The 23,049-nt window shown below is 41.0% G+C and overlaps 1 protein-coding gene across 1 annotated transcript in view; it reads right to left on the bottom strand.

Moving 5' to 3' along the window:
* Positions 1-23,049, bottom strand: part of MPPED2 (metallophosphoesterase domain containing 2) — a 209,316-nt gene that overhangs the window by 137,250 nt on the left and 49,017 nt on the right. Inside the window, exon 3 of the mRNA XM_055423759.2 lies at positions 13,475-13,656. Coding sequence (XP_055279734.1) covers positions 13,475-13,656 — 182 coding nt within the window. The remainder of the gene's footprint in view (positions 1-13,474; positions 13,657-23,049) is intronic.

A 23,049-nucleotide genomic window follows, 5' to 3' on the forward strand; every position in this document is an offset into this window, starting at 1 on the left:
TGCCTCAACTAAGACACGACACAGTCAAATAAATAAATAAATTATATATATATATATTTTTTTTTTTTAAAGAGGAGAGCAGCAACCCTAGAGTAACGTGTGCTAACAGAATGAACACCATACAGAGGGGAGGCAAGGATGACAACCAATTGGAAAGGCAGGGCCAATTTCACAACAGAGGCAACCTCTCAATCAGGCCTTAAAGAATGAATAAAGAATTCACAGAAGAAAGGCCACAAGATTGGCAGGCAGGCAGCGGGACCCACAGGAGCAAATATTGAGTTATTTAGCAAAACTGTGCTGAATGCTTACTATGCACACGGCGCCGTGCTTGCGTCCTCATCACTGGCGAGAAGCAGACAGGCACACTCTTGCTCTCACGGCGCCTGCTCTCCTTCCACCACTCAGCGTACCTGGGCTCAGCAGCTCCTGTGTGTTAGGCACTCTTATGCATATAGAGGATACAATAGTGGTAAATGGGGCAAGTCCAGACGCTCACGGAGCTCTCATTCAGTGGAGGAAGAGTTCTTATTTGCCAAAGACGCCTCTGGAAATATGCTCTTAGGAGACTCACAGTCAAAAGAGGAGATAAGGGATTTCTTGTTTATCTCGATGATAAACAAGAAGACACAGAATAGGAAAAAATAAGATCTCACCAAGGAGGTGGCATCTGAGCAGAGACTGACAAATCCAGGAAATGGATAAGGTGGGAATGACTTTGGACCAGAATGTTTGCTGTGGCAGACAAGCAAAGGAGTAAAGATCTGACATACGCCCAAAGGGCTAAAAAGAGTGGAGAGAAGGATGTTGGGGAAGGAAGCTGGGCAGATAGACTGGACCAGCTTATGAAGTCTTGAATGTCATGACAAACTTTATTCCATCAGTTAATAGTTCCTAAAATGCATTCCAGAAAATATTAGTCTGATGGGATAATTCATGGGTCCTGTGCCTCCTCTGTATCTATAAAAATGGTGATAACATCATGGACCCACCAGGATGTTGTGAGGATTAAATGGGTTAATTCCTGTAGAGGGTCAAGCAAATATGAGTACTCAGAAAGTGTTATTAAGCTACTCCAGGAAAATGAATGGTAGGCTGAGCCTAGGCAGTTTCTTTAGATACAATAGATACTCAAGAAAGTAAACTGACAAAACATAGTCATATTTAGAGGCAGTTTGGGCACCTGGATAAATGGTCATGAGAATCAGAAGAATTCAGGAGAATGAGCAGTATTTGGAGGAGACAGAAATTCAGTTTGAGATGTACTGGTTTTGAGGAATTTTATCTACTTTCTACCTTCTGTGGCAAAATGCCTAGTCTCCAGTTAGATGCAAGCATCTGGAGAGAGATTAAGACAGAATCAGAACTCCAATCCACAAATAAAACCTCAAAGAATACGAATAATCCCCCAGGTTCTGATATGTAGAAACAGTGTACGATGAGAAATGGCATCACACGCAGGCAGAAGATAAAGTCCCTAGTCCTGTGAAAAATCAGGTAAGATGTTTAAACTCCCTGAGTTCTAGCTGCCTAATTTATAAAATCAGGGAAATAATACTGACACTCAAAGGCTGGATGCCGAATGCAGCAACATTGCTCTCAGTCCCTTCTGCATTCTCGGCGCCTTCCACAAAGCAGGACCTGGTCCAGAGTGATAATCTTTTGAGGAGGAAATCCTTTCACACTCTGGGATATAAGGATCCTGGCTCCAGGATTTAGGATTGTAACATTTAGGGACTCCAATCTTCCCTCTTGGGCCAGATGGTTTGGAAAAGTCGAGGACGTTTTTATTTCTGAATAGCTCATTTTTAATTTATTTATTTTTAATAGTGGTACAATTTTCAGACAGAAAAATGTGAAAAGATTCCCCCTTTTCAGTAAAGTGTTTACCTGGCTGTTAAAGTAATGGTTATATACGTCTTGGCCATGTATATTTCTCTTGAAGAAATGGGGACATTTCAGCAAAGGAGGAAGCAAAATGCTTTAGAATTGAAGGTTGAAAGAGTGGGGAAAATGTCCGGGGACTTTAGCTCTTATCTCAGCTCCTGGATTGGCTCATGGTATGACCCCAGTCTGTCCTTCTGCTTTCTGGATCTTCATCCATCCATCAGTAAGACAGGGAAAATACTGTCTGCCCATACCAACTTCCCTGGACCATTATAAGCATTAATGATCTAATATACTCAAAGGTACTTTGAGTCCTTTGGAGGAAAGGTGTCATATAAATTAGAGGCAGTATAATTAATGTAATTTAAGAAAATAGCTGGCCATAACAGGGAGGATTAGGTTCACACGGATCACAAACGACCCAATCTTTGTGTCCTGAGGTCACTGACAATCCTTTCTAATGCAACAAAACCCAATCTTACTTATTTGAACATATGCAACTGTTTGGTGTTTCTTTTTAAAGTACTTTATTTAATTCTATATAAAACTGAACTATACTTGAATGTTAATTTTGTCTTTATTGGGAAAATGCATTTACATATTTACATATGAGTTATATCATGAAGTAATTAACTTTAGGATAAAAGATTCTTCAGTAGAAATCAGGAGAAGTAAATAGTAAGTATGAGTCAACTGTTATTTGGATTAAGTAGATACTCATTCTATACTATTACAGACAGGAAAACAGGATGTCTATATCCACCTGATAGAATATATAGATAACATGCAGACACTTTTATTCTAGAATCTCATACTAAGGGAAAAAACTTAGATAAATTACTTAGAAAGAGAAGCTACAAATAATTTTAAATAGAAACTATCAAATACACTATAACTCTAGCATGGTAAGTGGAAAAACCAAACTATGAATCAAAAGTTGAAGAGTATCAGCATATGAGATACTGTTTTTGTGAACAAACTAAAGATTAAGAACCTTCTTTGATATTAACTCTAAACAGTGAGAATCATGGAATTCTGGGCTCTAAGGAACTCTCTCACACACTCTCCTCTATAAATCATGGGAAAAGTCATCTTGTTTGCCCTCTCTGAAAGCCTCTTACCTTAACCTCATTATTAGAGATGACTATTAAGTGGTCATAAAGTTATATCACTATAAACATTCCAGTGAGGCTCCCCTGCTCAAGTTATTCCTGAAATTTTCTTTTGGAAACTCCGAGGCACTTTACTAGAAAGCAATTGCCATTATGTTACATCATTGTTTTGTTCTTATTTTTTATCACGGTGTAATTGATATATTATCAGTTTCAGGTGTACAACATAATATATTCAATATTTGTATACACTGCAAAATGATCACCTCAGTAAGTCTAGTTAATATCTTAACTATACATAATTACAAATTTTTTTCATGTGATGCGAATTTTTTAAGAACTACTCTTATAGCAACTTTCAAATATGTAATACTATACTAGGATATGACTATAATATATATGACTATACTTACACTATAGCATATATATCATTAACTATAGTCACCACGCTGTTCGTTACAAACCCATGACTTATTTATTTTGTTGCCATTATGTCATATCATTGCTTTTTATTCAAAATGGCACATTTCAACTTGCCCACTTCACAAACTCCAGTTCCTAATAATTTTGTACTGTTGAAAAAAAAACAGAAGCCTTAAAATGTGCAAACCATGCCTGGAAAGCATTACATATAAGAGTTTAAAAAATAAATTAAAACCTGCCATCAATAACCTGGTTAAAGCTTAGTGTGCTGGAGTTCCTAAGATAGGAGATAGTGGGCAGAAATGATTTTCAGAAAAAAGAGATGGTGACACTGGGGGACGGGATGGGGGCAGACAGTGGATTAGATACAAGGAGGCAGACAAGTGGGAGATGACAGAAGCCTGAACAGAGGGATAGGGAATGGGGAGGCCTGCCCCCTTCAGGTTGTGGTTCAAAAGTTAATTAGAATCCAAGGAGACATCTATGTGTGTTGGGTGTGGGGTGCTTGGAAAGGAGAGAGGGCCAGGTTTCTGGGGGACCAGACAGGTCATGTTGCTCATCCTTTTCTATACTCCACGGGCAGAATGGGCCACCTTCGAGAGGTCCCTGTGGCACAAGACAATGTAAGGCTACTCTCCCTGAAGTTCTGGCATCCTGAGGAATAAAAGAAATTCACCAACAAGACAGAAAGATGGAGTCATGGCAGCCTGGGTAGAAGATAATATTTACTGACCATTCACTACCTATACATATTGGGCACCTGTTATCAGGTGCCCTATTTAACCTCTCCACGGCCCTTTTAAGTTAGATACACTAAGCATTCATAAATCTTCTTTTACAGATGAATAAATTGAAGATCACAAAATTAATAACATTAAAACCAGGATTTAAACACATGCAGACTAGATCTGGTACTCACGCTCTCAGCCTGACAGCACACTACCTTTTCACAGATCAGTACACACAGTTGCATCTATACACCACATGACAGGATGCACACCAGCTGTTGATAGTAGTTACCTTGATTTTTTTCTGTACAATTATTTGTATTTTCTCACAATGAGTATGTAAGCTTTCACAATTAAAAAGAGTTTATAGTCGTTTTTAAAAAGCCCTTAAAGGGTGAGAATTATCGCCCACTGGGGATATTCAAAAATATGTGACACAAACTCCCCAATACTACTGAAAGCATTAGAAAGAAATTACAATCTTTACAGAAGAAATTTGACAATGTGTATTAAACCCTTTTAAAAAACACATCATTTGAAGCAACAGTTCTACTTATAGGAAGAGATCTTCTAAATTAAGATTGTTTGCAAAGAGAGAGCAAGAAAGATGTTTATCACACCAGTGTAGATAATAACAACATTGTAGGTGGCCAGTACTAATTTTTGTTGTTCTTCAGTTGCTAAGTCCTGTCTGACTGTTTGCGACGTCATGGACTGTAGCACTCTGTCCTTCACTACGTCTCAGAGTTTGTTCAAAAGTCCAATAGTAAAGATCTGGATAAATGAGCCAGAGTATACCCATACACTTGGGCTTCCCTGGTGGCTCAGCAGTAAAGAATCAGCCTGGAATGCAGAAGACTCGGATTCAATCTCTGGGTAGGGAAGATCCCCTGGAAGAGGAAATGGCAACTCACTCCAATATTCTTGCCTGAAGAACCCCATGAACAGAGGAGCCTAGTGGGCTGCTGTCCACAGGGTCACAAAAGAGTCAAACTCAGCGACTAACAGCAGGAACAGCACCCATACAGCAAGATACTGTGCTGTAATTTTTTTTTTAAGTTACAGGACAATATGCATAGCTCTATTAACTTGTCAAAATATTCCTTAAACAGAGATGGTGGCGAGGTCAAATGACCCTGCCACGTTCCTCTTCTTTCCCATTGGCTCCCTTCCCTCCAAGGTTCCTGCTCGTCCTTGGTGGTACCAACACCATTCTCACCTGGCACTCCTTCTTGTGAAGCCTGGCTTTCCATCCTGTCCCTAAACTCTTCCCCTAAACCCATGTCCTTCTGGATTTACTCTGTTGCCCTTCTTGGTTAAGACAACATGAAATTAAACAGGGCCCTTAGAGGGAGTTTGGGGGGGATAAACCCTCCAATAACCATCATCCTTTCATGAAAGTCTGAAGGAAAAAGAAGAACAGTTTTCAGCCATTATTACAGGATGAATAAGAAACTAAATGAAAATAGTTCTACCAGGAACCAGAACCCTAGAAACCCACTTTAAGAAATTAGTGGTGTAGCCACTAACCTCAGAGCAAGGGCCAGGTGTCTCAGCACCATGAGCCGTGTACCTTCAAAAATGGGTTGCTGAGAAATGGTTACTGGGTGTGTTCAGTTCACTTCAGTTGCTCAGTTGTGTCCGACTCTTTGCAATCCCATGAATCGCAGCACGCCAGGCTTCCCTGTCCATCACCAACTCCCAGAGTTCACTCAAACTCATGTGCATCAAGTCGGTGATGCCATCCAGCCATCTCATCCTCTGTCGTCCCCTTCTCCTCCTGCCTCCAATCCCTCCCAGCATCAGGGTGTTTTCCGAGTCAACTCTTGGCATGAGGTGGCCAAAGTATTGGAGTTTCAGCCTCAGCATCAGTCCTTCCAATGAACACCCAGGACTGATCTCCTTTAGAATGGACTGGTTCGGCGATCAGCTTTCTTCACAGTCCAACTCTCACATCCATACATGACCACTGGAAAAACCATAGCTGTCTAGGTTGGTCATAACTAAAGACTGACTATTATAGCAGCAGAGAACATGGATGAGGATGGTTAAAACAAAATCAACAAATTGTAAAAAGGAAAAAGAATCAAAATATTTCTTAAATAAAAACCCTTAAAGGGTCAAGACTTGCTGCTATTGAGAATATTCAAAATAGAAAAGAAAAATGTCTCAAATGCTACACATCAAATAGTAATTACTCCAGAGACAGGATTACATGGAGAAATGTGTATTTTTTACTTTGCACATGTCAGAAACTTTAATTTCTGTAATGTATGTGTATCTTATTTATACTGAAAGTATTCTTTTTTGGGAAAAAGTGTTTTAGCCATATTTATCGATGTGGAAAGTTGTTCATGAAATGTTGTTAAGATGAAAAACAGCTTACAACAGTCTTACTCTAAGATCTCTAATTTGGTAAAAAGTACTCACGTGTGTATGCATTCGTATGTGTCAATAGAAAATGTTCTATATAGAATTACCCTATTCTATTCAATAGAGAACATTCTATAAAAATGTTAACAGTGTTTATCTCTGGTTACGGGTAATTTTGTTATCTTGTTTCACTTATCTCTATTTTCTAAGTTATCAGGAATGAACATGTACTACATGTATTATAATAATAAAATAAATAGCCCAGGCTGTGAAAGCTTTTCGCAAGGACCAGCTCCAAAACTTCAGGCCAATAGCAAGATCACTGGAAAAGGGACACAGTCTCTCCATACGACTATTCTGAAAGAGGCAAAATCAACTTTGTTGTCTACGATCTGGGATGTCTGCCACGGTCACACTAGGTTATAACTGTGCCTGGGTGTTCATTGGAAGGACTGATGCTGAAGCTGAAGCTCCAATACTTTGGCCACCTCATGCGACGAGTTGACTCACTGGAAAAGGCTCTGATGCTGGGAGAGATTGGGGGCAGGAGGAGACGGGGATGACAGAGAATGAGATGGCTGGATGGCATCACCGACTCGATGGACATGAATTTGAGTGAACTCCAGGAGTTGGTGATGGACAGGGAGGCCTGGTGTGCTGTGATTCATGGGGTCACAGAGTCCGTCACGACTGAGCGACTGAACTGAACTGAATACAGTGATCTTACAAATACGAAGAACCTTCTTGAGAGTCTCCTTAGAAGCCTCTTCAATCTTTCTTTCAGGACTGGAGAAACGGAAACTCTGAACTATTAAATGACAACTGAGGCAGGAGAAAATACAAAATTGTAAGTTCATGGTACTGATGCTGTGTTAAAAGGGATTCTGAGTGACTAGATTGTTGTATATAAACTTTTACCTAAAAGAACAGACCACCCGAGAACCCTGTCTTTCTGATTTCAATTGAGGAAACAAAACCTATCATAAACCCCTTTTAAATATTTCTGCTCAAACTCTCAGTTGAATCACTAACAGCAGCCAACTGGACACATATTTTGAGGACAAAAAGGAAAAGGAAGGGCATGGCATTTTATATACAGTACAATATAATTTTAAAGTTTCAGCCAAAAGTGCAAAAAAAAAAGCCACAAAGCCCTGTCCTTTATTTTCATTCATTCACTCAGTGTGAATCGGCTGTGTACCCTGATTGCTCCAGGCTCTACTCAGAATTGGCGTAGAAGGAGCACCCATTGGGCATGCTCTGTTGTCTTGCTGGGGACAGACAAGGAAACAGTGACATAACAGCCATGGGAAGGGCTGCACAGAGGCCTGACCTAGTGTTAAGGGAGAGAGAACCAGTCCTAAAGGAGAAAGGAGGTCTCCTGGCCATTCCGGAAAATGGAAACAGGGCTTGCAACAGGAAAGCCATGTGCATTTGGGGAGTGGGAAGAAAGTCAGTGTGGGTGCAACTGGAAGGTGGAAATACAAAGGTGGGTGTGCAATCAAATGATGAGATCGCCATTTGTGTAGCCTCCAAGGGCAAAGATGCATATTCAAGAAGGCTACCACAAATATTCCAAAGACGAGAGGACACAAGGAATGAAATCAAGTCATCGGTAAAGAACATAAAAGTGGCCCAGGTTAGAACACCACAGGGGCAAAGTGAAGGAAGCCCATATACAACCCACTGCCTCACAAAAGGTGTCTTTAGGCATTTCAGTTCAGTTCAGTTCAGTCGCTCAGTCATGTCCAGCTCTTTGGTTCAGAATTTACTAGCAATAAAAACAATAACATTTTAACTGGCAGTTAATCTATAGTTGGCAAGTTTATTTTTAAACCCTGTAAATGAGATGCATTTTTGCCAAGATAAAAAAGAAAATGCCACCACGGTTGAGTGGCTAGGATCCCAGTTCAGTTCACCAATGCCTATTCATTCATAACATCCCTGGAGCATATCTGAGCTATCACACAAATGGGGCTATAAAAATTATTTCTTTAGGAAAGACCTATCTGCACCTTGTCCCCACAACTCTGACACAGGAGCAATGCTGTAGAGCCATCTTGGGCTGAGTCTACATATGCGTGAGTGTGTATGTTTAGAGACCCCCTGGACTGTAGCCTACCAGGCTCCTCTGTCCATGGGATTTCCCAGGCAAGAATACTAGAGGGGGTTGCTATTTCCTCCTCCAGGGGATCTTTCCAACTCAGGAATGGAACCTGTGGCTCCTGCTCTGGCAGGTGGATTCTTTACCACTGAGCCACCTGGGAAGCCCTATGTTTAGACAAGTAGTTCATTTAAAAAAAAACAAACCAATTTTATCCAGAATATGGTCCCTCCCAGCAGGGATCCCAAGCTCAAGGTTGGGAATAGAGAAAGACAGAACACATGTGGGAAGTGGAATCTGATAGACTGAAAATCAAATTCTCAGGTCACCTCCTAGTTGCTTGATCTTAGGTAAGTTAACTTCACCAAGGCTCGGTTTTCCTCCCAGGTAACAAACAAGTAATATCTTCCTCATAAGTCATAGAAGCTATCTCACAAGTTATTTTGAGGGCTGCATAAAATGATACATGTTAGTGGGGGGTGGGGGAAAAGGTACAGTGTCTAGCCCCTGCCACCCACAGACAATGTATCATTAGTTCAACCCTTTCCCGGTCCAAGTTCCAGTTTCAAAGAGACCGTTAATTATCTGAATGACCTTGAGTAGTTCATATCATCTCTCTGGCCTCAGTTTCCCCTTCCATCAAATGAGGAGGTGGGACCTCCAAGTCCTCTTATAGTTTCAACGTTTCGTTCCACTAGTGTCACTGTTAAGAGTGGGCCTGTCCTCAGCCTTTATTTTTATGCTTCTCCAGGCTCCCTCTTCACACTATAAATTCCTCTTAAACATACAGAACATTATGCAAGTTAATAAATTTTGTTGTTAGTTTTTAAAAAAAAGTAAGGTGCCAGTCCTTTCTGCATGCCTAAGTTGCTCATTCGTGTCTGACCCTTTGCAACCCTTTGGACTGTAGCCCACCAGGCTCCTCTGTCCCTGGGATTTCCCAGGCAAGACTAAGGGAGCGGGTTGCCATTTCCTCCTCTGGATCTTCCCAACCCAGGGATCAAACCTGTGTGACCTGTCTCCTAAACTGGCAGGTAGATTCAGTCCTTTCTAGTTTCTGCCTTATGGATTCTATGCCTCGGGCTCTGCTGTCTCCCTCTACACTATCTGTTGAAAGCTGTCTACAGGCCAGGGGCTGTGTTAAGAAAGTTTCTGTTTGTTGTTTTAGTCACTAAGTCATGTCCAACTGTTTTGCTACCTCACGGACTGTAGCCCGCCTGGCTCTTCAGTCCATGGGATTTTCCAGGCAAAAATACTGAAATGGGTTACCATTTCCTTCTCCAGGAGATCTTCCCGACCCAGGGATCAAACACACTGTCTCCTGCATTGCAGGCAGACTCTTTACTGCTGAGCCATCAGAGAAGCCATGTTAAGAATAGCACAAGTTTTATCACAGAATATATTCTCATAGCGACCATGGGGTGTATTATTATCATGCCCATTTTACAAATGAGAAAATCAAGGCTCAGGAATTTAAGCAACAAAGGCAGGGAATTCAACACTGGCTCTTCTCATTACAGACTACACCACCTTTCCAACCTTTGGCCATACCTAGTTTGGGTCCTATCGTCTCATGACCCTGTGCTGCGCCTGCTTATCTCATAAATTACTTTGTATTAATAACTTTGTGTGTTCCTCCTGCCAGGTGGCGTATATATATATTAACCAGGGACTCATCATCTCTGAACCAACAGAGAACTCGTGATGGGATTCTCAGCCCCTGCAATTGCTAGGTCAGGGTGAGATTCAAGATGGGCAAAGTTTAAATACATTTTTCAAATAATAGCATAACTCAAGTCTCCATGAAGATGCTGGAACATTTTAGTTCAAGCTCAAGTCTGCAAGCTTCCTAGGTACCATAAGCCCACTGGTAAAATCACAGGATGGAAAGAAAGGGGCTCAGACAACACCAGGTTTTCTCACTGGGTGAACTTGGGTGCACGTCTTAGACTCTCTGAGTTTCTTTTCCGCTAAAGGATCCTGGGCAAGTTAGCCCAACTGAACGCCAGATTCTTCATCTGTAAAATGGGGATAACATTAGCAACCTTCGAAGGTTGGGACAAATAGAAGGCATGCCTGGTCTGAAGCAGAAATAGCCTTTTGGGAAACTAAAGGAGCCTAGGGTTTGGTCAGTTGCTGCCAAGAAGCAGGGTAGTCTAGACCCAAGTAGAAAGATGGAAATCAGCGAGAGGTTCCCTGGACTCAAAGTGCCGGCCAAGTCTGTATGGACTCATGCCAGTGAGGGTTAGGTGACCTATTATAGCTAAAGACCTAGACTGATCTGACCCCTGACTCCACTCTGTTAGGCCACCTGGCAGCTGTTGCTGGAAGCACTTTTTTCAGGTAAGAGGTTTCCAACTGAGCCAAGTGGTAGCGTGTAATCTTATACTAACTCTCACCTTTGGAGCACTCTGAGTTTGCCAGGGTAACTGAACTATTCTGGGCTGCCCTATGGGATTCCCAACTTCTCTTCCCTTATACTTCAGTGGGGGCATTCCTTCAGCCTCACATTCTGCATCCCCTTCTGAGACCCCTTCCTCTTGCGTCAGGCCATCAGAAGGGAAATGGGTGAGAATGATCTTGCAGCTGGACCTCAGCATTTTATTTCTTTACTATTTTATTTCCTCAGTTGTGGCACTTTTCCATCTAAGAAGTACATTCCTTTATAAAATCTCCCCGTGTTTACTTCCATTCCACTAAATAGTTCCTCTGACCTCTTCTTATTTTCACCCTTTAAGTATCTGTTGATGGTTCACTCACCACATTCCCCGTTCAATTATTAATGGCCCACAAAAACTTCCTAGCTGCAATCATTTACTGATTAATCTGCACAACAAACCAGAAAGACAGGTAGTATTAATCCTTCGTTCTGCAGAGGGAAACCAAGGGGAAAAGCGAGGTTAACTCAGTTGCCCAAGGTCAGTGGCTAAACAAGATTATAACTAGGATCCATCCTGTCTTGCATTTCTTCCCACAGGCTTACTCTCTCCTTACAAATCAACGTTGTCAATGCAGCGAGATCACTTCTGTGTTGATTCAGTTGTCACAGAACAGCTTGAAACTGTCAAATTCAACCCCAAATAATTCTGTCTGTGAAGAGTTCATAAATACAAGTTGCTAAAAGAAAGAGGTAATAGTACTGGAAAGCAAACTTGACAGATGCGAAAGAGCAGTGAAAAGAATGGGATTACAGGCCCAGTTGTACCATAGGATAGTCTGGCACGAGTCACTTTACTTCTCTGCATCAGAGTCACTTGTAAAAATGGGATTATGCTGAATGATGTTTAAGATATCTTGCTATTTTAAGTGAGATGACTGAGTACCTACTGAAACAGTACAAAATATAAAGCTCCAATATCCAAGATCGTGGTAAAATTGGTGTATTCAGGACACAGCTACAATCCCCTTGGGAACCAATATGTCAATATACAATAAGAACCATAAATAATTCCATATCCTTTGACGCAGGAATTTCACTTACACTGTAGTCTGCCCTAAGAAATAAATCAATGGAAACAAAAAGACATATACGAATTAAAATGCACATTTCAGTGCTAGCTTCAGAGGGGAAATTGTTATCAATTTGAAAGTTCATTTTTAGAGGGCTGTCCTATTAAATAAAAATACAGAACAATACAAATGTCACATTGCTATCAAAAAGGATAAATAGGAAAATTATGCAAAATCATGTAATACCAATACTATCAAATGAAAATAAATAGTAAAGGAGCAAATATGTATTCTGATGTCAACTCTATAAAAGATGGATAAAGAGCAAATCACAAGAAAACTCAAAATAGCTGTTATTAGTCTATTGTTTATTTTCTAAATATTTTAACCGTTTTTAATGAATACTGTTTTCCATCAACACATACACCTTATCATTTAATTAATTACTTAAAAATTTCTCAAGCCCTACTTTAGTTCGATGGAAAATGAATTTTCAAGTTTCTGCCTAAATCTCTTAAGTAATTTTGGTTGGCTGACACATTATTCATGACATTATTCTTGCAGAGTGATTTCTGCCCTTTCTGTAATTCTTCAGTGTCTTTAGAGATTCTAAAATCTCAGTGTAATTCTTCAGTGACTTTAGGGATTCTAAAATCTCAGAACCCTGGCACTTCTTTCCCTCACCTAAGAGGATTCTTACAAAGATTTGTCATCTAATCCTGCTTTGAATAAGCCCAGGATTCCTTTGTAATGCTAATATTTGGCAACTGCCTGACCCAGGAGTCAGCATTTTTCCAGTAACCCTGAAGTTGGGTGCCCCTATAATAACCACAAAGTTGCCATTACCTTTTTCACAGTAGTGTGTAGGGTGATTTCATAGTCCAGATTTTTGGAGCTTTACAGTAGGGTATCTTATCTTTTTCAGGGGTCTTAGGACACCCTTCTGGTTCACTTGGGAAAGCTGCCCCCCAAGTATCCCTGTGCTAAGACCTTCCCTTTAAATAAGGGCTCTGACATCCTCCTCATTCTTTAGAAATGTTCTCTTACTATCTGGGAAAGATTGCAGAGTCAATGAATTAAAAATACGATTCTAGGTCTCATGTGTGCCAACGAGTGCCCTCGTTAAAGCAGAATGAGTGAGATGAGATCGGTTTCAAAGCTTTCCATCCCTTTGCCCCAGAGCTGCTGAGGCCAGGCGCTGAAAGGATGCACAGTAAAATTAAATATCTAAAAATTCATCTTTAATTAACAGAACTGGATTAAAGCTAGACACCACCGCATATCATACGAGAAATGGCTGAGCTGGCTTCCAAGTGCTCTAATTCAATTAGGACACAGTGAGTGACACTCGGACGGGAAAGGTTAATTGGGGGCGCCAGAACGCAATCATTCCTTACCTAACCAGTCATTAAACTTCTTAACCTCTGAGGGCAGTCCCAGCTCGGTGAAATCGCCTGTGTGGAGAAGGATGTCCCCATAAGGCATCTGGATACCATCTGTTCTGGAGTGTGTGTCTGAGATGCAGACAAACCGCGTGTGGCCCGCTGGTTTTGGAGTGTCATATGGGATGGGGTCGACCCTGAAGTAGACATAACAGATCCCATAACAGTTAAATATATTAGAACCCTCGTAATCGTCATCGCACATACATATTGACTGTTATCTGTGAACACACCCAGACAAACCGATGCAAAGACAGAAGGGCCCACTATACCAAGGAACTCCTTGGGGGTGCAAAAGAGACAGCATCACCCATCTACAAACCCACTGGGCAAATTCAAAAAGTCTTACTTACCTGGTAGGAAAATTAAAAGGCCAGACTATCTTACACGTAGAGTCAGAAGTAACCCAGGCAACTGAGAGAGTGATTAATGGTGAAGTTTAGGGATATTGAACCCCAACTGGGGAAGCAAAATGATACTATTTTCTCTCTCTTCATGCTCCAATTGATCCCACTACTCATTAGGAAATGGATAACTAATTTACTCCTCCTTAAACATGCATAACTTTAGCAAAGAACTAATTTATGGAGAACATTCTACACATGCTTTGCCAACTGAAATGTTAAGAGACACAGTAGATGGTAAGTACTTCTAGGTAATTTCCTTTCTAGAACCATTTAATACCTCTATCACGTTTTCAAGCAGAGATTCACAAATCAAATTGTGGAGAGGGAAGGTGATGCCAAAGTAAAAGGACTTTTAAATAAAACACTGGATGTTCCAAGAACTTTGTCCAGCTGCTTCTCTACCACCAGCTGCGGCCCCAGTTACACCTTAGGTTACCTGGAATGCTCACATGCCTTGGGCAAAGAGTCTATTCAGTACAAATATAGTAAGCCTTTTAATGGGTGTGTACAGATCTACATATGCATTAATATATGTACAGTTTTAGAGACCTAAGCACTGTGAAATTACACTCGGGCATAAGAATCAAAAGGCAAAATGATCCACCCGCAGCAAAGAAAATGAAACAGAACATTCTCATTTAATTGAGTGTAACAAAGTGTGCTAAATAAACTTGGTAAAGCAATGCAAATCTGACTCTTCAAGCATACAGTTTTAATTATTTAAAGGGTTTATAGCAGAGTTAAGGATGCTTTAACTATATTAACTCTACACTGACAGCTTCCTGTAATTTCTCTGTCGGAATGTACACTTACTTTGGATTATGGGTGAAAAGAGGCAGCTATCAAAGCAAAGAGAAGGTCACAAGAAAAGCAAATACGCAATGTGGAGATGAGAGTGTAAAATGTTAAATAAGGAACAATATTTCATATCACCACCCCACTCTGGGTTGTTAACATGCAGCAGAGAACACAGGGAAAGCTCAACACAAGATTCTCTGCACCAGGTGCCTCCAAGGCTTTGTTTAATTTTTCGTTCTTTTCCCCACTTTTGTAAAAAGTAACAATCTGTTTTCACAACGGCAGTGTTTGTGAGGGAAACAAAGGCAGTCAGTACACAACCTGCCGAGTCCCGCATTTCCTTAATGATTAGTCTTTTAATTTTATTTTACCTTTGTCAAAGAAAAAGTAAGGAAGAAGAAAAGAGAACTGGAAGAAGACAAAAAGGATGCAGGGACTGTGAACTGGTGAATACACTGGGGCTCACTGAAAACCCAAAAAGAAAGTTTAACTTCTGTAAAAAAAAAATTATATATATACATATATATATATACACACACACACACACACACACACACACATACACACACACACCTGATTTTTCCTGTAAAAGTTAGAAATTAACAATACTGTCGTCATGAAGAAAACTCACTAATCCACTCAGATCTCATGAGCAACCTAGAAACCCTTCTGATAGTATACAATGTTGATTTTTTTAATATATATTAAAATGTTTGTCTTTTTTTCCATTACTGAGACTCTATTATACTGTCTCAGTGGTACTAAATTGTATCAGTTGACATTGCCTGTTTTCTAAAAGTAGTTTTCCCGGACAATGAAGGACTGTTTCCTGCCATAGCAGACTGTGTCACCCTCTGGAAGTGACTCTTAATATTCTATTCCTACACCCAAAGTTAAGATGATTGCCAGAAAGGGGCTGTGCACATCTATGCTGAAACCACCAGTGTCTGAAAGAAAATTCATCAACCACTGGACTTTAACTGTATACATAAATTCATTATTTATGTATCTTTATTTTCCAGTTCTGTTCTCATCCTAATGGTCAAGTACAGACACAGCCCTATTTCTTCCCTTCCGTAACTTAGCTAAGCTATGGGCACAACTAGTGCATCAAAATCCTTCAAGAAGGCGGTCCCCAACCCCTTTGGCACTAGGGACAAGGTGTGTGGAAGACAATTTTCCCATCGACCGGCAGAGGGGGAATAGGGATGGTGTGGGGATGAGTCAAGCACATTAATTTAGTGTGCACTGTATTTCTATTATTAGTTCATCAGCTCCACCTCGGATCATCAGGCATTCTATTCCAGAGGTTGGAGACCCCAGCTTTAAGAGTCTACACGAATTTATCAGAGGGACATCAGAGTCATCATTTTCCATTTACAAAATAGAAAGGAGCACAGATATAAATCCGTCCCTATGAACAGGCCCCTGTGCTATGAACCTACTCAGTTTAGAGAAGTGAATCACCACTCAGGACATGTTGCGTTTCTTAGCTCTGTGCTGGACAGTCATTTTCCATGACTATTAAAACATCAATTTCCGAGTGGTTTCAAGTCTTCCCCACCTTCCCTCCTCCTCCAGAGAAACACTCAAAGGTCCAACAGAATCAACGGTGAAATAAAGGCCAAGAAATAAAAAAATAGAAGAGATAGGAAGAAGAGAGAAAAATGAGTCCTCTCAGCTTTGAGCTGAAATAAAATGATGGATCAGAGGGACACAGGACAACTAAGGTGGATCCAACACCACCACCAACTTGATGTCATCCAAGGGAAACAATTAGTAGGCACTGGGAAAGATATGGAGGACTGATTCAAGGAAGAGGACTGTGGAAGCCCAAAGCCGGGGGTGGGGGTGGGGGTGGGTTATAAACATGCAAAAACATAATTTACATACACCTCCTGACCCAGAGGCACTGATGTCCTTTGCTATCCATCAAAGTACAAGAAAACAAGACAGCATAGCCTGTCAGAGCCACACTGCAGGATAACAGGACAAGTATCACCTAGGGGTCATAGGAAAGAAGGCATCTCCACCCAAAGACATTCAGAGTTGAAAATAAGACACCTAAGCAGAGTAGGCAAGTTGCAGCGGATATAATTAAAGTTGAGACAACCCTAGGGAAATGACCATTTCCAAATTGAGCATGTGGTAAACACTTTGAAAAGGCAAGACAGCCAAACATTTTCCTGTAAAAGCGTGTTGAAGGGAGACCCTGACAGCTATCAGATCTACCTGTTCACGTGTGGGAAGGCCCTCCCGTCACCTGTTCCCTCTCAGTTAACCTTACTGCTTACTGTTATATGCTGCTGATTTCTCACATGACCTAACATTTCCCCTAAGGCATCATGTCAAATATCCTAGCAAGTGAGTCTCTTACCAAGGCAATCTAACCCCCAGAGCCAGATTCAAATAGCACAGTGAGATCTGCACGTACATCTGAGTACACCCAGGGGAAAACAAGACGACATGGGAAGATGAGAAGAAAACACTGCATCATAAAATCCCAGAGCTGGACAAAACCTTAGGGGCTATCGGGTTCAGTGCTTTATATGAAGCTTGAACCTCCTCTTTCCCTTTCCTGGCTGGCTGACATAAATTTTCTCTCCAAGTGTTCCAGAGATGGCAGGCCCCGCCTCTGCATCCCCTCCTCTAAACCAGGGCAGCCAGTTCTGGTTACTTGCTCTACTTGCTAGAGAGTTTCTGATCCAGAAACTCTAAGAAAGCTGAGCATGGTCCAAAGTGACTTGGCCAGGAGCCTGAAGACTGAGTAACAGTTTGGCTGAGTTACTCATTTGGGGCAGGATATTCCATTCTTTTCATCTCGATTTTCTCATCTATAAAATGGGAATAACACTGCCTAATCTCTGCTGTTTTTGTTTAGCCACTCAGTCATGTCCGAGTCTTTGCAACCCCATGGACATCACACCAGACTTCCCTATCCATCACCATCTCCCAGAGTTTGCTCAAACTCACGTGCATTGAGTTAGTGATGCCATCCAACCATCTCATCCTCTGTCATCCCCTTCTCCTCTTGCCCTCAATCTTTCCCAGCATTAGGGTCTTTTCCAATGAGCTGGCTTTTCACATCAGGTAGTCAAAGGATTGGAACTTCAGCTTCAGCATCAGTCTTTCCAATGAACATTCAAGGTTGATTTCCTTTATTATTTTTTTTAATTTTTTTATTTTTTATTGGAGGCAAATTACCTTACATTAATATATTGGTTGGTTTTGCCATACATTGACAAGAATCCACCCCGGGTGTACATGTGTTCCCCTTCTTGAACCCCCCTCCCACCTCCCTCTTCCCCATATCCTCCCACCAGGTCATCCCTGTGCAGCAGCCCCAAGCATCCTGTATCATGCGTCGAACCTGGACTGGTGATTCATTTCACATATGATAATATACATGCTACAATGCCATTCTCCCAAATCATCCCACCTTCACTCTCTCCCACAGAGTCCCAAAGACTGTTCTATATACCTGTGTCTCTTTCTCTGTCTTGTATACAGGGTTAAGGTTACCATCTTTCTAAATTCCATATATATGCGTTAGTATGCTGTATTGGTGTTTTTCTTTCTGGCTTACTTCACTCTGTATAATAGGCTCCAATTTCATCCACCTCATTAGAACTGATTCAAATGCATTCTTTTTGATGGCTGAAAAATACTCCATTGTGTATATGTACCAAAGCGTTCTTATCCATTCATCTGCAGATGGACATCTAGGTTGCTTCCATGTCCTCGCTATTATAAACAGTGCTGCAATGAACACTGGAGTACATGTGTTTCTTTCAATTCTGGTTTCCTCAGTGTGCACGCCCCGGAGTGCAATTGCTGTTGATTTCCTTTAGGATTGACTAGTTTGATCTCCTTGCTGTCCAAGGGACTCTCAAAAGTCTTCCAACACCAACAGTTCCAAGGCATCAATTCTTCAGCACTCAGCCTTCTTTATGGTCCAGTTTTCACATCCATACATGGCTACTGGAAAAAACATGTCTTTGACTATATGGTCCTTTGCTGGCAAAGTAATATCTCTGCTTTTTAATACGCTGTCTAGGTTTGTCATAGCTTTCCTTCCAAGGAGCAAGCGTCTTTTAATTTCATGGCTGCAGTCACCATATGCAGTGATTTCGGAGCCCAAGAAAATAAAGTCTGTCACTGTTTCCACTGTTTCTCCATCTATTTGCCTTGAAGTGATGGGATCAGATGTCATGATCTTCGTTTTCTGAATGTTGAGTTTTAAGCCAGCTTTTTCACTGCCTAATCTACTCTATCACTACAAGGAAATAAATTGTCAAGTACTGGATCTGACACGCAGCACATGCTCTGAAATTAAAGATACTGAATGATGTAAGGTGGGGTGGGAGGGGGGTCATGTTTGGCTATAAAGCTAGACTATCTGGCTATGAATCTCACTTCACTTTTATTAACAATGTGACACCAAGCAATGTGCTTGATTCCTGTGTCTTGGTTTCCTTACCAATAAAATGAATATAAAAATAGTTCCTAACTCATAGGATTGCCACGAGGATAACAAAGAAGAATGTACTCAAAGCACTTAGAACAGTGCCTGACACACAGCAGACTATCAATGTTAGGTTTTGTTTTAACTCAGCAGTAATATTTTTACTACGATTAGTAGCACTAGTTAAGTTTTTCTGACCTCCATGTCTCCTTCCATTACAAGGAGATAATAACAGCTAGCACACAACTTTGCTCAATGAAAGCTGATTACACACACAACAGCCAGCACAGTACTGGGCACATAATCCACAGTCAATAAAAACATTCATTCTTGGGACTTCCCTGGTGATCCAGTGGTTAAGATTCCATCTTCCAAGGCAACAGACACACCAGGGTTTTATCCCTGGTCAGGTCAGCTAAGGTCCCACACGCCACGGGACAACTGAGCCCACATGCCAGAATCACTGAGCCCACTCTAGTGCTGCAACTAGAGAGAAGCCCGTGAGCCCACATGCCATAACAAAGACCCTGCATGCTGTAACTAAGATCTGATGCAGATGAAAATAAAAATACTTTTTAAAATTAAAACCATGCATTTCCTTCCTGTCACTTCTTTCTTAATCCCAGTTCTGCACTCAAATAGCAGAGAAGAATTCAGTCCCTTTTCCATTGGACAGTTGTTCAAATATTTGAGGACATGTATTATAACCCCCTGAAATCGTCTCTAACCTACTTGAGTGGCCACGCTGTCTGCAACTTTTTCTTTCGTGATAGGATGTCCAGTGCCCTCGGCATCCTGGTGATCTCCTGGATACAATCTAATTGGTCAGAACGCCTCTATCCGTAGTGTCAGAATTCATGGGCCATATGGATTCATGGGGGGCTTCCTTGATAGCTCAGACACCACCTTCAATGCAAGAGACCCAGGTTCGATCCCTGGGTCGGAAAGATTCCCCAGAAGGGAATGGCTATCCACCCCAGTGTTCTTGCCTGGAGAATCCCATGGACAGAGGAGCCTGGCGGGCTACAGTCCATGCAGCCACAAAAACTTGGACACAACTGAGCAACTAACACAAGCACATATGGATTCGTGGGCCCATGAGCTGTTTATCCAAGACAAATGCTAGTACAGGCGCTGGAGAACCACCAAAGCCGGACACCCTGGAGGATTTTCCTAGGGGAAGCCTGAGCTATCATCTTGAGTTTCCCAATTAAGTCTCCAGGTTTTGTGCCAAGCCTCAAACCTTGTTCTTGAAGCTTGATTGTCAAATGTTTATGTATCCCATTGCCTACTCAAACAAATAAACCATTCTCATTCACTCCATGACCCATTAGAGTTTTTTTTATTTTATTTTTTTACCATAAAACACTAATATGATAATATTATTGCTTCCACTCTGGAAAGCTCTATTGGTCATATCTGTTATTTTTTCAATAGCAAATGTATACTCTGTTGCAAGCCCTATTGACAGATCTTCAGAAGAGCTGTAATCATGTGGTTTGTTATGACATGAATTTCTTCTTTAGGCCAAATGAGAAGTAAAAGCCTTATGTACACATTTAGATTATAATTCACTGTCAAACAAGACTAAAACTCTTACAAAGCATTTTAACAGGATTCCAATGTATTTATCATCTCCCATTCCACTTGAAAACCATGATGCTGTGCTTATGCATCCCAGTGACTTTAACAAGTTTTCAAATGTGATATTAAAGCTTTCATTTTTGCCCTGAAAATTCAGCTGACGTGAATTAGGTTTGTGATGTTACACCATCCACCCTAGACATAAGAATTCAGGCCCCTCTCCAATCGACTGTTTGATAAAGATATGCGAAACCCTCTAGCAAAACAATGAATAAATAAATCCCAGGCTTAAGTTAGTACAGTAACAGAATTTTTCAAGTGGAAGGGCTTCAGAGATGATCTAATCCTGTGTGTTGTTTCTATGAATATCGGCTTCATGGTTCTGCCTTTTTTGTATGCTATTATTTAATTTTTGTTAAGCATCTTACATTTTTTACACAATTTTATTTAGTTTTGCCCTAAACAGTTTCATCTATGCAGGCATGAAGTGGATATGGTGATTGTACTTTTCAACTAACATTAAAAAAAATACATAGGTATGAAAAATTTTAAGATTTGTCCAGTCTAAATAACTAGAACTCAAGTGTTCTAACTTCCAATTCACTTCTCTTTTTACCTAACTTTGGAAGCTAAAAATATGCTTGGACCTGGAGAATAAAAGATGTTAAAAATGATAAAATGACATCAAAGCAAACCACCTAAACTCTTGTAATCATTAATATCTAGAGACTCTGCTCAAAATTATTGGAGTTCACTGTCAAAAATACCTAAGCCTTAGTGCACTGATACGTCTGTTTTTACGACTGTTATCCAATTGAATGGAGTCTCTTAAAACCTCAAGAAAATGCACATTAGAGTTCATTAGGAAAATAAGCAATATAGAATTTAATTTTTTGAGTACTGATTAAGATAAAGTCCCTGATGCTGGGAAAGACTGAGGGCAGAAGAAGAGGAGGGTATCAGAGCATGAGATGGCTGGATGGTATCACCAACGCAATGGACATGAACCTGGGTAAACTTTAGGACATGATGAGGGAGAGAGGCCTGACACGCTGCAGTCCACGGGGCTGCAAAGAGTCGGACACGACTGGGTGACTGAACAACGACGACAACAAAAATAAAGAGTGCTTCTCACTCTCGGAGACGTCACATCACACGTGCAAACTGACTGTGAATGCTTACAAATACAGGTGGCACTAGAGGGGCCACTTGAGCTGACAGACACGCCTCATTAAAAAGAGCTCTGGCTGTGCAGTCCGGGGCCTTCCTGCATCCCCACTACATTGGTCATCAATAGTTACGTGAGCCTGGGCAAGTCACTGCCCTTCTGGCAACCTCTGTTCTTCAAGTGTGAAAAGACAGGCAGGACCAAATGATGCTCAAATGATTACCTGCCTGGTTTCTCCACCACCAGAAATCTGTGCAAGACCTTAGAACCAAGTCAGTCTCGTAAGCAACTTAAAACATGCTCTTTCTGTTTGCAATTGTATTTTCTGCTTTCCAGACAATTCAAAAGTAAATGCAGTCCAGATCCTTCCAAACAGAATGAGAATTAGCCAGACTTTACATACAAAGAGAAGTGAAATTGCAATTTGGGACCATAGATGGAGCTCCCAGGTCTTTCTAGTGTAAAACAGGGCAAAGAAACCAGAATCCCAGTTACCACAATTAAACAAAAATTAAACGATGAGGGATTTAACTAGTTGCTTCAAAAATGGGCTGTTCTCCATTTTCTAAAACTCTGAGCTGATGAAACTCTCCCAGTGTAGCCTTCATGTCCCAGAACAGTAATGGTGCTGAAACACAGTTAGGAAGCATAACAGAGCCAAATGTTTAAATATGCTCACATTTGTACCAAGGGCACTGCTTTCCTTTAACTGCTGAACTGCTGTATCAACACTGTTCTACCACCAACTAATTATAGCTAACAAAAGCCCACTGCACAGAGTGTGTCTCGTGTTTCATCTATTTTTTTCCTAGTACAGAAGTACAGTGCTGTCATCCAATGAATACTAAGTGGTAATAATTTAATTCTTCAAGCACCGCATGTGATAGGAATTTCTGGTCCTTCTGCTGGTTCCATTGGGGTGTTTCAGTGCCCATCAGGCTAGCTACTGTGGTAGCCACTGAAGCCTCTCAAATGGCAAACAATTGGGTCATAAATATCCCACTGCAGATGTGTGGTCCAGGGTTAAATGTTTCCTGCTCTTTTAACAACCAGGTTTGTTAGCTTACACTTCTGGGTACTGGCCTTGCCTTTGAAAAAAGAAGGCACG

This window comes from Moschus berezovskii, chromosome 14 (genome assembly GCF_049115385.1).
Source record: "Moschus berezovskii isolate FMDL1 chromosome 14, NW_MosBer_1.0, whole genome shotgun sequence".
Classification (NCBI taxonomy): domain Eukaryota; kingdom Metazoa; phylum Chordata; class Mammalia; order Artiodactyla; family Moschidae; genus Moschus; species Moschus berezovskii.